This window comes from Cyprinus carpio, chromosome A25 (assembly GCF_018340385.1).
Source record: "Cyprinus carpio isolate SPL01 chromosome A25, ASM1834038v1, whole genome shotgun sequence".
In the NCBI taxonomy this organism is placed as follows: Eukaryota; Metazoa; Chordata; class Actinopteri; order Cypriniformes; family Cyprinidae; genus Cyprinus; species Cyprinus carpio.
The window spans coordinates 7,944,456-7,958,159 of NC_056596.1; the positions used below are offsets into that span (position 1 = coordinate 7,944,456).

At 37.7% G+C, this 13,704-nt stretch overlaps 1 protein-coding gene across 1 annotated transcript; it reads left to right on the forward strand.

The window, feature by feature from the left end:
* The first annotated feature begins 357 nt into the window (after positions 1-357).
* Positions 358-10,050, forward strand: LOC109050042 (dnaJ homolog subfamily C member 24-like). The gene is made up of 5 exons (XM_042715254.1): positions 358-480; positions 1,003-1,114; positions 5,107-5,245; positions 9,282-9,350; positions 9,430-10,050. The coding sequence occupies exons 2-5, from the start codon at positions 1,007-1,009 to the stop codon at positions 9,561-9,563; spliced, it is 450 nt and encodes a 149-aa protein (XP_042571188.1). The 5' UTR covers positions 358-480; positions 1,003-1,006; the 3' UTR covers positions 9,564-10,050.
* The last annotated feature ends 3,654 nt before the right edge of the window (positions 10,051-13,704 follow it).

Genomic DNA, 13,704 nt, shown 5'->3' on the forward strand with positions numbered 1-13,704 from the left:
ATTCATTAAATTGTAAACTAAAAATTAAACAAAAGCGAAAAAGTCTGCTTTAAATATATTTTGAAATTAACAAGCTGCAAACCAAACGCCTCTTTGCCTTGAGCGTAGATGTGTATCTATGGCCATGAGTTCGTCTGTTTCCATAGATACAGCAGCGTGCCTGCGCTCCCTTCACGTGTTTCTCTCTAAAGCATCCGTGTAGAAACGTTAACTTTGAGGAGTTCCTCCATCTCGAGAGCAGTGGAATGTCAAAACAGACATTTATTTGTTGAAGTACAAATATAAGTACAATTGATTTGTTCCCAATTTGTGTAGGTTAATTATATTTGTAATTACGAAATATGGCTTTTTGTTAAATCACACGTGTTTCTGTCAGGGCGTTAAAGAGCGAGGCAAACACTCACACGGGAAGCAGCATGGACCGAGAAGGACGACGCTCATGACAGCTGCCTAAAAGCTGAGAAAACCTCTTCATATTAGGTTAGTAAGCTCGACAGTTTTCATATATGATACCATCCTGCAATATATATGTATATTACACTTTTTATCGCTTTGTATGCTGTTATGGTAACGTTAGTTATATGTGACGTACAGTACATCTTGTCGGCTGACTGCTAAAAACAGTTTAAAATAAAAACACATTGGCCTGGTTTCACAGACGGGGCTTAGACTAAGCCAGTATTAGGCTATAGTTCAATTAGAACATTTAAGTAATTTTTAAAAACATGCCTTAGAAACAAAAACATCCCTTGTGTGCATCTTTAGACAAAACAAGGGTAATGACATATTTTAAGATCAATCAGTACAAGTTTCTTTCAATTGAAAGCTTAGTCTGGGACTAGGTTTAAACCTTGTCTGTGAAACCGGGGTATTGTCTGTTAACTAATCATTATTTAAAGGGTTAAATATGGGGGTGTGTATGTTGTAAATTATTAAGTAGCTAATCGTCCTGGATCTGCTTCTTGTTTTGAAAACAATTCATGCTTTTTTTTTCTTTCTCAGGATTATGGCGGATTCCAGTGGTCCACAGAAAAACTGGTACTCAATACTAGGTGCCTGTCCAACAGATGGCATACAAGAACTGAAACAGAAGTATCAGAAGCTCATCCTCATGGTAGGTGTTCAGCAAACTGTTATAAACCTTCATAATAAGAACCAGTATTGATAATTGAGCAGCAAATCAACATATTAGAATGATTTCTGAAGGATCATGTGACACTAAAAACTGGCGCAAAGATGCTGAAAATTCAGTTTTTGCCATCACATGAATAAATTGCATTTTAATATATATTAAAATATTTAAAAAGTTGTAATAATATTTCACAATATAACGGTTTTACTCTATTTTTGGCCAAGTAAAATGCAGCCTTGGTGAGCAGAAGAGACATCTTTCAAAAACATAAAAAAAATGTGTATATAAATGTTATTTTTTTTTCCCTCGTGGGATACTTTCAACACACTTTTGACCGTAATGTAGAGATTTGGTCCCATATATTACAGTCACGCAGATCAACGAACAATTTTCAAAACATCTGAACTCATAAAATTAATTGCAGTTGTTAATATTTTGGTTTTAATATATTGATGCTCATAGGTTTGAAAATTGTCTAGAAAAATGGTAGGCTTTGGAGTCAAAAAGACACATAAATGCAATTTAATATGTTATTCAGTGCATGTCTACTGAGTTCATAGTGATAAAATTCATACAGAGATAAAGATAATGCAGATTACGCTTGATTCTCCCATCAAAGTTTCCTCCAAGGGCAAATTGTTCTTGCTAAATACTAGCTTTGAAAACATATGCATAATTAATCAATGGCATCAGTATTTCTCATTAATACACATTGCAGGTTGACTTATCCTAGTCAAGTTATACTAAAGCTGATTTGTTTAATCCCAAACCCATTTTAATTACAGCAATCACATAACACCAGTCGATCAATCAGGATATGTGCCATGCAATTTGTAGAAGCAGTTTGAAGAGGCCAGACCAACACCTTATACAATATACAACAGGAAATTCATTGGTACTGAAACAGGATTTTTATTTTTAGCCAATCACAGTGAAATGAATCCGTGTATCATGAAAGAAATGATATCACATATCTGTTTCTTCATATTATAGCCAGAGAGTTGAACAGGGGTCAGTTCACTGATTCGGAATCAACCTCACAATTTGCATTACTAGTGTAACCTCAGGTTTAAACCAGTCCATACTGTTGTAATACTGTTTGCAGTAGGTCAGTGTCCTGCGTTCATTCATTCTGAGATCAGCCTGACAGTAGGTGGCAGTAGTGTGATGGAAGTAGCCTTTGTGCCCCGTCTCCTCTCTTCCCTCTCCATTGAAGCAGAGAGTGGCTGCAGGCAGCATACCAGAGCCCAGCGGAGGATGTGGCAGTGCTCCCTCCGCAGCCGCTGAGAGATGATGATGTATTGTTAGAGCTGGCGAGTGCTCCAAATTGCCCAGCCCTTTATATTGTGTTCCTGCTCTCCAAGCTCCATTAGCCCCAGTAAATGAATATTTTACAATGCATGCAAAGAGACAGCAATTAAAGCGTGTAACTCCAGAGGGGCAGGAGGATGGGCTGCTCTAACAGAGCACCAGCCTCTCGTTGTGTTATGTATTTATGTACCCGAACCACACAGACTGGAAGTTGTAGAGAGACACATAGGAAATGTGTGATTACCATCTTAGTGTTTGTAACGTCAGAATGAGTTCTAAGAAGATTTTGGATAACAGTAGTATACTGTACTAAGCATTACCATTCAAATCATATGCACTGATGAAATTGGGTGTAGAAAGAACAAATACATGTATGTAATCAAATTTATTAAATAATGTTATTATGAAAAGAAACATTAATAAACCATGCCTAATACAAACAGGGACATTTAAAAAAAAAATTTTTTTGAACAATTTAAAAATATAAATATATATATATATATATATATATATATATATATATATATATATATATATATATATATATATATATATATATATATATATATATATATATATATATATATATATATATATACACACACACACACATTTTTATTTATAAAAAAATGTGGTATTTTTACATTCCGCCCAGCATTTCTTTATCTATCCATCAGACACTAAAACAAACACTCAGTTACGACAGACCTGAAACCTAGTTCACAAGGATTGTCTATTTGACAAAAGACTACCCAGGGAGATGTTTGTGGAGCAGCGGTATGTGTTTGCCAGGGCTAAGCTGCACTTCACACCTGTGGTCCTGACTCCTCAAGCTCACCTGCAAAGAGTGGAGGGAAGCAAAACCCTATCTCCAATTCCGCCACTGGGGAGAGAGTCTAATTCTCTGGCAGAATCTGGCGTCCTGCTGGAGGTAACTGAGAAATTGTGCTGCCAAGCTTTCTACGACAATTCTCAGGGTTCAGAAACCGAGCTGTTTTTCTGTTTCTGGTCTGGCTGAGAATAGATGTGGACATATAACTTTAGCAAAGGTGGTGTTTCAGATTTACCACAGAATAAAAAACAGCATTTCAAATATTTAAACATAAGGGTTTGATTTCATTTTAAATTTTTGCACATGCTGATTTAAAGTTTCACTTTCAGCTCAGGTTTTTAGCTTTGGTCATTCTCTGATCCTATGATCTGAAGCGTCCTAAACACAAATCGATTTAATCCTCTTAGCTGGTATCCTGAGCAGTTCCTAATCTTAATGTCTTTTTTTTTATTCTGGTACTTTTAATTAAACTGAGATTTGAGTGAAGAAGGATGCTTTTCTTGCATTTTACCAATTTGAAATCCTCCTCAGAACATAAAAGCGGCATGTGAAAGTGAACGCACTCCTAAAAGCCCTCCATCATTTTGGATGGCCGCAATGAATGATTTACGTCAATATATTTAAGGATCTTTTGTTAAAGCGCATCAGCCCCTCTTTTTCATATTTGAGGCAGCGAAATGCTTTGTCCTCTTTTTTACATGCTGTAATAATACCAAGAAATGGTTAATGATTCTCTCAATCAGGAAGTTGATTTTTGGTTTGTTGCTGCATTTGCTTTTCTGTCCCTCTTCTCATCGCATTCTGACCGCACATTAACAAAGTGAAAACAACAACAAAAACATAAACAGAGTAGGGGGGATGAACGGGAAACAACGCAGAACCGGGCACCCTTAAATTTTAATTAGTTTTAAACGTAATTGCTTGAAATGATTAGTTGAATTCAGTCTTCCTGTTACTTAAAATTAAAAATATAATCGCTGTGGACAGTAATTGGCTTGCCCCGGATTGTCGGTTATTGTAGCCCAGTGTCACCCCATGCATCATTACCCGACTTTAGCGGCGGTGCAGCTTCTGAACTATAGCAACCATACAAAAACACAAACACACACATGCAATACTCTGCTCGCCTGTGCCAGAGCATAATCAGAATTTGGTTGAATGCCTGCTCGAAAGGATCTAAGTTGTTTTCCGTTTGCCCCTTTCAACCTTCTCTTCTCCAGTGGGCGAATGAAGAGCCCCACGGCTTGGCTGACCTTCGACCCCCACTAATCGATAGCCACAGCCTGTGCTCTGTAGATTCCTCAAGGAGAAGAATAACTCTATACTGTAAGAATCCATCCAGGCTGGATGGGATTGTCAAAATAACCCCTAAAGCTCTCTTAAGGAGGGCTGCATTAGACTTCTGGGTAAAAAAAATTTTTTTTTACTAAAGCTATGATGTTACGGTACGAACTGTCATATTTTAGGATGCGAAGTGGAGATCGCATTACTGTTTTTGGCTGGAGGACGGAGGTGACCTTTGCCCTTCTAACCGTCCACTCTGTCCAGTCTTGTCATTTAGAAGACACATGTGTCCTAAACTATATATTTTGCACTATCGTCTGTATTAGTATCCGTGGTCTGCCTTTTCTGCTAAATTGTCCCAAAGCATAGCTAGTCCATTCGCAAATTGTCTATGAACTTCGTTTTATTTACATTCTTTTAGTTTTTCTTTTGTATCTCCAATCATATTGCCAGTTTCATTTGTGATTTAATTAAACATAATTGTCCAAATATAATACTTTCAATAAAGCATGACTGGCATCAGTCTCATCACTTAATTTTGATTTAGTTTCACCCAGACAAGCAGAGGCTGGACATATCAGAAGGTGAAGCAGAGCAGCACATTCAACGATTCATCGATGTCGACCAGGCTTGGAAGATCTTGAGTAATGAGGAGAGCCGGAAGGAGTACGACCTCCAGCTACGGGGTACGTTCCCACCTGTCTATCCTCTCATGGGCTTTCAAGTATTGAAACTAGGGGTGGAACGGTTCAACTTTTTCACGGTTTGTATCATGGTTTGGTATGTGCTATGTTTATGGAAAAACTATCCTTTCAAATAAAAGTAAAGGAAATAAGAATATTCTATCTAACTACAAGCAACAGCACAAATAAATACAAATCTTCTCACTGCGCGCGCGAGCTCGCGTCCTCTGTCTCTTAAATGTTTAAACTGGCAAAGCTTTAATGAGTTTAGTTTAAACAAAGATATAAACATGTGCTGTTCAGGGTGATGAATGGCTGCTCATATTCCAGCATACGGCATTCGCATTGAACAAGAGTGAATGGTTTGTCCAGGTGTTTTTTTTCTTTCTCATCACTGTTGTTGTAATGTACTGGGAAACCAGAAAGCGCATCCATCAACAGAAACATACATTAGCCAAACCCTTTTTTTTTTGTTAGTTTTCTTGGATGTGTTATTTATAAGAAACCATATTACAGATGCGTTGTCAGATTTAAGTTTAACCGCGGTCCTTGCGTGTGCCGAACCGTGTGTGGAGAAACGTACGGGTTGATTATGTTATTTTATTTTTTCGCGAGCTGTCCCACCTCTAATTGAAACCATACTAGACTGAAGGGATTTGGAGGAATTAGTGGTTTAGATGGGCTGTTTTATTAAATTTCATAAATGCTCTGTAAATGCTTTTGCTAAGTGACCACACTTATGATTTGTCGCCTGTCACTTAAAAAAAAATGGTTTTATCCACTATTGAAACTAGACTGTTTTTAGAAGGATTATATCGTGTAATGGGCTTTATTGTATTGAATTTTGTAGATGCTCAGCAAAACATTATTGGACAATTTGGACAAATCTAGTTTATGTTCATCACTGTTGATAAAAAAATTATTAAAATCATAAACTAGATTTGTTACTAGCCCTTTGGGGCAGACGACTAAGATTGTCGGAAATATTTAAAACACCAAAGGAAGTAATGAAAACCGAGCTGTTGTCTTTGGTCTGGACAGATGCTTCCTTACAGAAGAGCATAGCAAGGATTGTGGTGAGTAGAGGAGGAGGGAAATAAAGAGAGCGAGAGAGAGAGAATGTAGGTCAGGTCTGTCACACATGCCCAATTCTTACTTGAAGTGATAGTCTGCTTCTCTCCTCTCTCGCCTAAGGAAAAGCTCCCCCTAGCTCTCCATTAGGACCTCCAATAAGTGTACATCCAGGGTCTTTTGCGCCATTAACTGGGGAGCTGTGGCATCGCCTTTGGGGGGGGACACTTTGCGCAGCTACTCGCTAACATAGATCACCACAGCCACAGAACTGACATTTAGAGAGCGTCCACAGAAAAGCCAGGCCTTGACTGGGCTGCACATGCAGAAGTGATGGAGTTGACATCGAATATTAGATGCTGTGACTTTATTTCCAACGTCAGACATGCTTTGTTTTGACTTCATATGCATGTGTTAAATAAAGGTTTGCCTTTTATTGTAGAAATATTTATAAAAATGAATTAAGTTGAAAAAAAGAAAAATATTTATTTTTTAGATATTATTATAACTATATTATATGTCAAATGTCTGTTAAACTTTGTGTGTATTATAAATTTAGGCTTACAATTAATGTGAAGTAGGGGTCTCAAATTATACCAGTCCTCAAGTAAACTAGCTTGCATGCTAACATCCGCCCAAAAAGTTTGTTAAATGCATTCTCTGATGCCATTGCTTTGTCATTTGTTAATTTCTTTATTTTTTCCTGTAAAGTGTATGGAAAAGAGAGCAATTTAAGTAACAGTTCATCTTGTTTTACTCTGTGGTATCTTTTAATAAGATATAATAAAATAATTAAAAATCAAATCAATATTTTATTTAACTTTTTATATTTTATTTTGTACATTTAAAAAGTAGGGGATGCATGATAAATAACCATACCATTTTGGTTATTTTCTGATATTACTGTTTTTTTTTTTTTTTGTTATCGGTATATATTGGATTTATTGACTGATATTGAATATTTAATTTAATGCCGTTTTACTCTATTTTTACATTTAAATTACCGTTTCCATTTTGTAATGCTCATTTAAAATTTTTAGAACATTATACATTAGTATACAGTAATGTTGTGATGCCTAAAATTACTATGGTATTTTATATTTTTCTACTGATTTTATTTTTATAGTATAGAATTTTAACGGTAACTGTTAACTGGTACGTGATAAATTTTAATGTGATGATAATTATCAATACATATAAATATTGGTGCATCCTTAGAAGAAAACAGTCTGCACAGATCAGTTAACAAACTCTACTGTTGATATTTTAGTTTAAGGGGATATTTAAATTAATCTCGGCTCTCTACTCAAGTCTATATGGTCTGCTTTAATTAAGTTTGGATTGATTCTGGCCAGCTCAAAGGATATACTAATCCCCATCTAACTTAAGTAGCCTGCCCTGCAGTCATCGAAATGTGTGTCAATATTGACCAGACATGGTTTGATGTGGCTTCTATTTAAAAGGCCACATCTGATTGGGTTAATCTTTTACAGTTACAAAATTTATATAGTATTTATAAATATTCATGCACCTTCTTATCAGGAATGTATTCAGTCATGAATATTCATCAGCAGAGTCTTATTCATGAGATATGACAAGAAGATAGCATTTTACTTATGTTTACTGTCATAGGAGAAGTCTTTATGCCTCTAATCAGTATATGCATCTCTGATTTAATGCCTGAGCAGAAATGCATCAAGGGATAGCCATGCATTCGTTACTGGAGGTTATTCTGGGGTACTCTGTATAGTGTGAGGTAATTAATCGAGTTGATTGGTTGCATAACTGAAATCTTCCCTTCAGTTCCTACTTACCACTTTATCTACTTACCATTTAATTTTTGCTTCATTTTATATCCAAAAGAGATTCATATTTTTGAGGTGAATAGAGACACATCAGACTACTTATTTCAATGACAGAGCTCATTTCTTTGTCTCAGCAAGTTCTTTTTTGTGTATCTGTAGGGAATGAATGATAGAAATTAGTCGCAAGAACTTAATTGGCACCTACTTACGACATTCCTTTAAACTAATTAAAAGAAAGCATGATAAAATGCTGCACTCACACCTGTTAATTGCCAATATCTCAGACAGGCTGCCAGAAAGGGACAAGAACCATTATGTGGGAAGGGTTGCATCTCAAATTCCTCGATTCATTATGAATTTCTTCTCATATTGCACTTTTTCACAGACAGTTTTAGTTTCAAATTCACTGATTAGCAGCCTTTAAAGCGGAGCCTTTTGAGATGCCCAGCATTCCCTGCTTGAATATTCAATGAATATTTTAAGACAACTCATTTGTGTGTATTCATAGCTGCAGTAGGAGACATGAAGGCTTTGCGAGGTCATGCTAAATGATCTCAGATGACTTCGGAGCTTCCCTTTTCCTAAATCTCATATAAGTGGAAGAGCGGCCTACCAATCCTCCGTGATTATTGCTTAAATATTTCAACGAGCAAGGATTGCTCTGGAAACTTTTTACAGATGCTTTAAATCTTCCAGACACTCTTTCTTTGCAAAGGTTCAAAGAATTTAATGTGGATGAATATCTGTAAGGATCCGAGATCACATAATTTACACATCTCACAACTTTTTATGGAGTTTTTGTCTACTGAATTTTTTTTTCCTCAGAAAGCCATTTCATCAGCTGAACAATCGTAATTTTGTTAAACAACAGTATAGTCCATTGAACACACTGTACAATTTTGAGAAAAAAAAAAAAATCACAGTCCCATTTTCATTCCTGTCAAAAATTAAATATGGTGCTATTCTAAGGTCAATATATTGATGTATATTGGTGGTGTATTAGCTATAATGTATTGCATTCCTCTATGCTATGCTGAAATGCAGTGTGGTCCTTGAGGAAATACTGTTTTGTTTATGATAGAAAGATGGAATATTGCCTGAAATTATTGCTTCATCCTGGACTCAGTCGTCAGTTTGACTTCATATTGCATTTCTTTCTGCAGCACTTGAACTGAAACAGAGCTGGCCAGTGGACGCTCGTATAACCCTTAACGAAATGAACTGGGATTGTGGTTAGTGCTCTGTCCTCAAGCAGTTTAGTGGTTAATTTTCAGCCAGTGTTAAAATGATAAAGCATCTCTTCTGTTTCAGACACTAAGTGTTATACGTACAGCTGCCGCTGTGGAGGAGAATTCATCTTAGAGAAGGACGACCTACAAGAAATGGAAACGATTGTGTGCTGCGATTCCTGTTCACTCAGCATTGAAGTTAAGAAGGTTACATGACACTTGGATACATTCAGCAAGTTTTTATTGGACTATTATTTAGCGCTTTTAAAATGGGACATTTTCTATGGACACATGGTAGATTTTTAACAGAAAGTCAACCTCATTCATAACTGATTATTTCTTAATGGTCTCCACATAGATCCTCAACGCGACCACACTGTAAAAACCTTCCCATTATCCATTATTTTTCTTGGGTGAGCACGCAACATTTTCATTCACACGTACCTTTTCAGCAAGTGCATCACCAAATAACCAGAACTGGTTTCAAGAAATGGGTCACACCAGACTCTCACTGTCTCAAAAAGCCCTTTGGTTATTTCCTCTAGCTAGACGTGCTCTTTTACATACCAGACGCTTACCAAAAGGGAAGCCCCCTTAGCCCCCTCCTTTCTCCCCTGTGTTTGAGAGGACCAGGCGGCTCAGTAACCTCTTAGCTCTTGTCAACTTTGTTTGGATGTAAATAAATGCATTTTTTTTCCTCCGACAACAAAGTCACAAACTGCCTCCACACATCACTGGTCGAAAAAGGCCCTCCAGTTAATGATGAGCTTTTCTTTGCCTTATTGTTCTCTGGCCCACTCAATTCTGGGGGGGATCTACAAGGTTGCGGCATTGGAATAGGGTCATGGCTTTATTAAACTTCCAACAGTCATTAGGCTGTTTGCTAAAATCTGCCGTCCCACAGTATAAACAGCTTGATCGGAGCAAAACCACGCTTTTCATCAATGTCCTGAACCGAGGCTAGACCTGCCAGTAGACCGGCAATGGACCGAACTGTAATCGACTGTGACATCAATTACAGATAATCTCATCACTTTTGGAGAGTGGGCTTGTCAAAGCTCTAATTAAGTCCTCAGTTCCCCCTATATGTGCAGACAGGATCAACAACACATTATAGTTCAATGATAGACATCATCATTCTGTTTTTGAGGCGAGCTAACTTTTAACCTAGCGTACACTTGTGGGTCTGGCCAGACAGTAAGGCTGCTGTGTTCATTGAATGATTGTATGTTTGTGTCTTTGTGTGTGTGTGTGGATGTTGATGATTGGGTTTTAATTATTATTATTAATTTTAATTTTAATTGTTTTTTGTTTTTTGTTTTTTTGTTTTTTTGTTAATTCTCTTTTTTTTTTTTTAAATGTTGGTCAACTGAATTGTTTCAGTGTTTCATAAAAATAGATTTGTGTGTGTGTGTATAGATAGTTTTGGGTTGAGAAATGAGAAATCTTTTTTTTTATGTTGAAAATCTTCTTTTCAGTGTATATTGTATTGGCTAATGCAATAATGTTTTAATTTCGACCAAATTTTTAAAGAAATTTTCAAATATTATTTCAAATTAATTGCAGATACCTGACCAGGACAGTGGGTGCAACAGGAGTACATTAATGTGACTATGTAGGGGAAATACATCATAACAAACTATTTAAGTGGAACCTTGACTCTCCCTTTTTCTGTGACTGTTCTCACGTTATTGTCACCACTGACTGTGTGAACCTAGTAACCTGAAACCTTTGTCAAAGTAAGCAAGACTTTCACTGATCCTGGTTCTTGTTCACAGGTAGTTTTGAAAAGAATTTCCTTTAATGCAGAGCCTTCACTCCAAGGAGCAGGAAGTGAGGAGCTCTTTTTTTTATGAACTTTAATCACCTTTTTTTGCCCTAGTGGTTTCTCATTTAATGCAGACATAATCTCAGTTGAACAGAAGATTTTTTTAACTCCTGTTTCAGTTCAAATCTAATGGCTTCCCTGTTTTGGACAAGGATGTGTATATGCCTATGTCGGATCAAAAGTGTCCAGCCAAATTGTCAGTTACCTTTTGGGGAACCTTGAGCCAGATGGCAGATATCATAAAAGATGAAAATATCTCCATCTGTTAGCCTTTTAAATATTCAGAATTCAATTTAATTGAAATAGTAGATCTGCATTTATTCTACTCTCTTACATCATTTGTTCATAATTTTATGTTCCTTTTGATATGTTAATATGGATATTTATAGGATACAAGGGATAAAGTTCTATTAAGCCAAAATATAACCTCTCAAAATACATATGAAACATCATAGGTAAGTTTTTTTTTTTTTTTTTTTTTTTTTTTTTTTTTTTTTTTTTTTTTTTTGCTGTAATGTGTAGACCTAAGCCATGTTCTTGAAATATGAACTGGTATGTTTGAATCATGACTGTTTTCTTTTAAAGGCTATTTACACATTTGTTGTGAAAGCAGTTGCCAAGGGGAGTCACAATGCCACAGTGTCCCCAATGTACTCATAGACTGAGCAAGTGACAGCACTGGTGCACCCATGAAGCCACCGGGCCCTCAGGTGCCCCCCACCCCACTGCCACAAGCCTGGACATGTCAGGACCTGGTTTTAAAAATAACTCCTGCTTGTTAATCAAGCAAACCTGTCCCCAACCACTACACCAAAATCACACACCATCCTCCCTTGCCAATAATTATGTCACCCTGCTCGTCACACACCTTCATTTTCCTGTTTTTTAATGTTAGCATGTCATACAAGTTGGCAGACTGATGATTTTTGTGTTTAGCCAGATAGACTTTGAAAAGGTGCAGCAGTAATGTCTCAAAGGAGGCGGACTTGATAATAAACTTGAAATGCAACAAGGAACTGCTTGGCCATGCGCCACTTGCTTGGAGGTGCAACTTCATTGTTTTCCAATCTCTTAATTGCTTATTGGCCTTATAGCCCCATTGAGGGAAACCCACTAATTTGGAGTGAGAGGCAGTGGGTGGTAGTTGCAGACACTGTAGCCATAGATGTGTCATTTTGAGGTGTCCACCTCACCTGAGCTGCCCGTTTTGTTCCCCACCCGTTTCTTTGAGGAAGTGATCATCGATCTACAACTTCCAGGAATAAAAAAACCCATCATGTGGTATCGATTCCAAGTGAAATGGGAATGTCTGCATATTTTAGACTGTGCTTGGAATAATGAGCACTTTAGTCCCATCGCCCGTTGCTCCTGGTGATGGAATTAGCTTGAAGCAAGCAGAGCGGAAATCACTCTCAGCTTTATGAATGATATCCCAGAGGTGGGAACGGATTAGTCTTCTCCATCGATCTGTGTGTCTGTCTCTCTCTCACTACCTCTCTTCTGTCTATAGCACCAGGTGGCTTTTTTTCCGGGCACAAAGGTGTTTCGCTTAATCCCGTTATGCTAGTGCTAAATCTCACCAAAATCAAAATTACCCCCACCAACACTAACCTTCATATCTCTCCCACCCTCAGTTTACTTTCCATCCACTCCCTTTCCGAGAGACTTGAAAGGTGGTTTCACCTGAAAGGAGGGAGAGATCTGCAGGGCAGCTGCTGTTTTAGCAGTCGTTGTTACCGTTGCTGACTCACAGCGATTGCCAATCCTGCTCCAATTTCACCATGCTGGTAGCCCCTTATTCCCTTGTCCAATAATGTGTCTGCTGGAAAAAATCCCACTGCTCCAAATCAAGTCTAATCCTAGATGGAGACCTCATGTCAATCTTGTTCTCCAAAAGGGCAAAAAATTAACACATCCCATACATCCGGTCCTGCCCCAGATTTCTCTTTCTCTCCTTTTCTTTGGCCTCTAGGGATGGCTTTTAAGTCCCCCATCTTCTCCAAAGAATAGAGTAGGGATCACGCAACATGACCTACCAGAACCTTGATATCACAATATTGCCACCCATGGGCATTGGGACATAGGTGCGGATTAAGACTTTGCATAATAAGATTACACGCTGACTGAATGATATCAAGGGATGATCCATATGTGGCAAGCTGGCTCTCTGTCGCCGGCTCATTGGCGGGTGGTACAGCTTGTGGAGAGCGGTGCCTGGGAGAGCCGCTGGGAATCAAATGGGATTCAAATTGTAAATGAGTTGGCCATTTGCAGTCATAGCTATCAACGACTGGATCTCTCCTAGTTCCACATTTAAATGTGAGAGGTTAGATCAGCTGTCCTTTGCATGATCACCACAATGACCCGCAATGATGCCCAAGTCTCCTGGGACTTTCTACACTGATTTGTATCTTTTGATCGCAGATGCTTGACAAAGAACACTTGCTGGGCAATGTCTTCCCATTCTCAGTGAGCAGTCAAAGCGAGATGTTCTGATTCTACTACTTGCTTATGTCCATCAAATGCTAA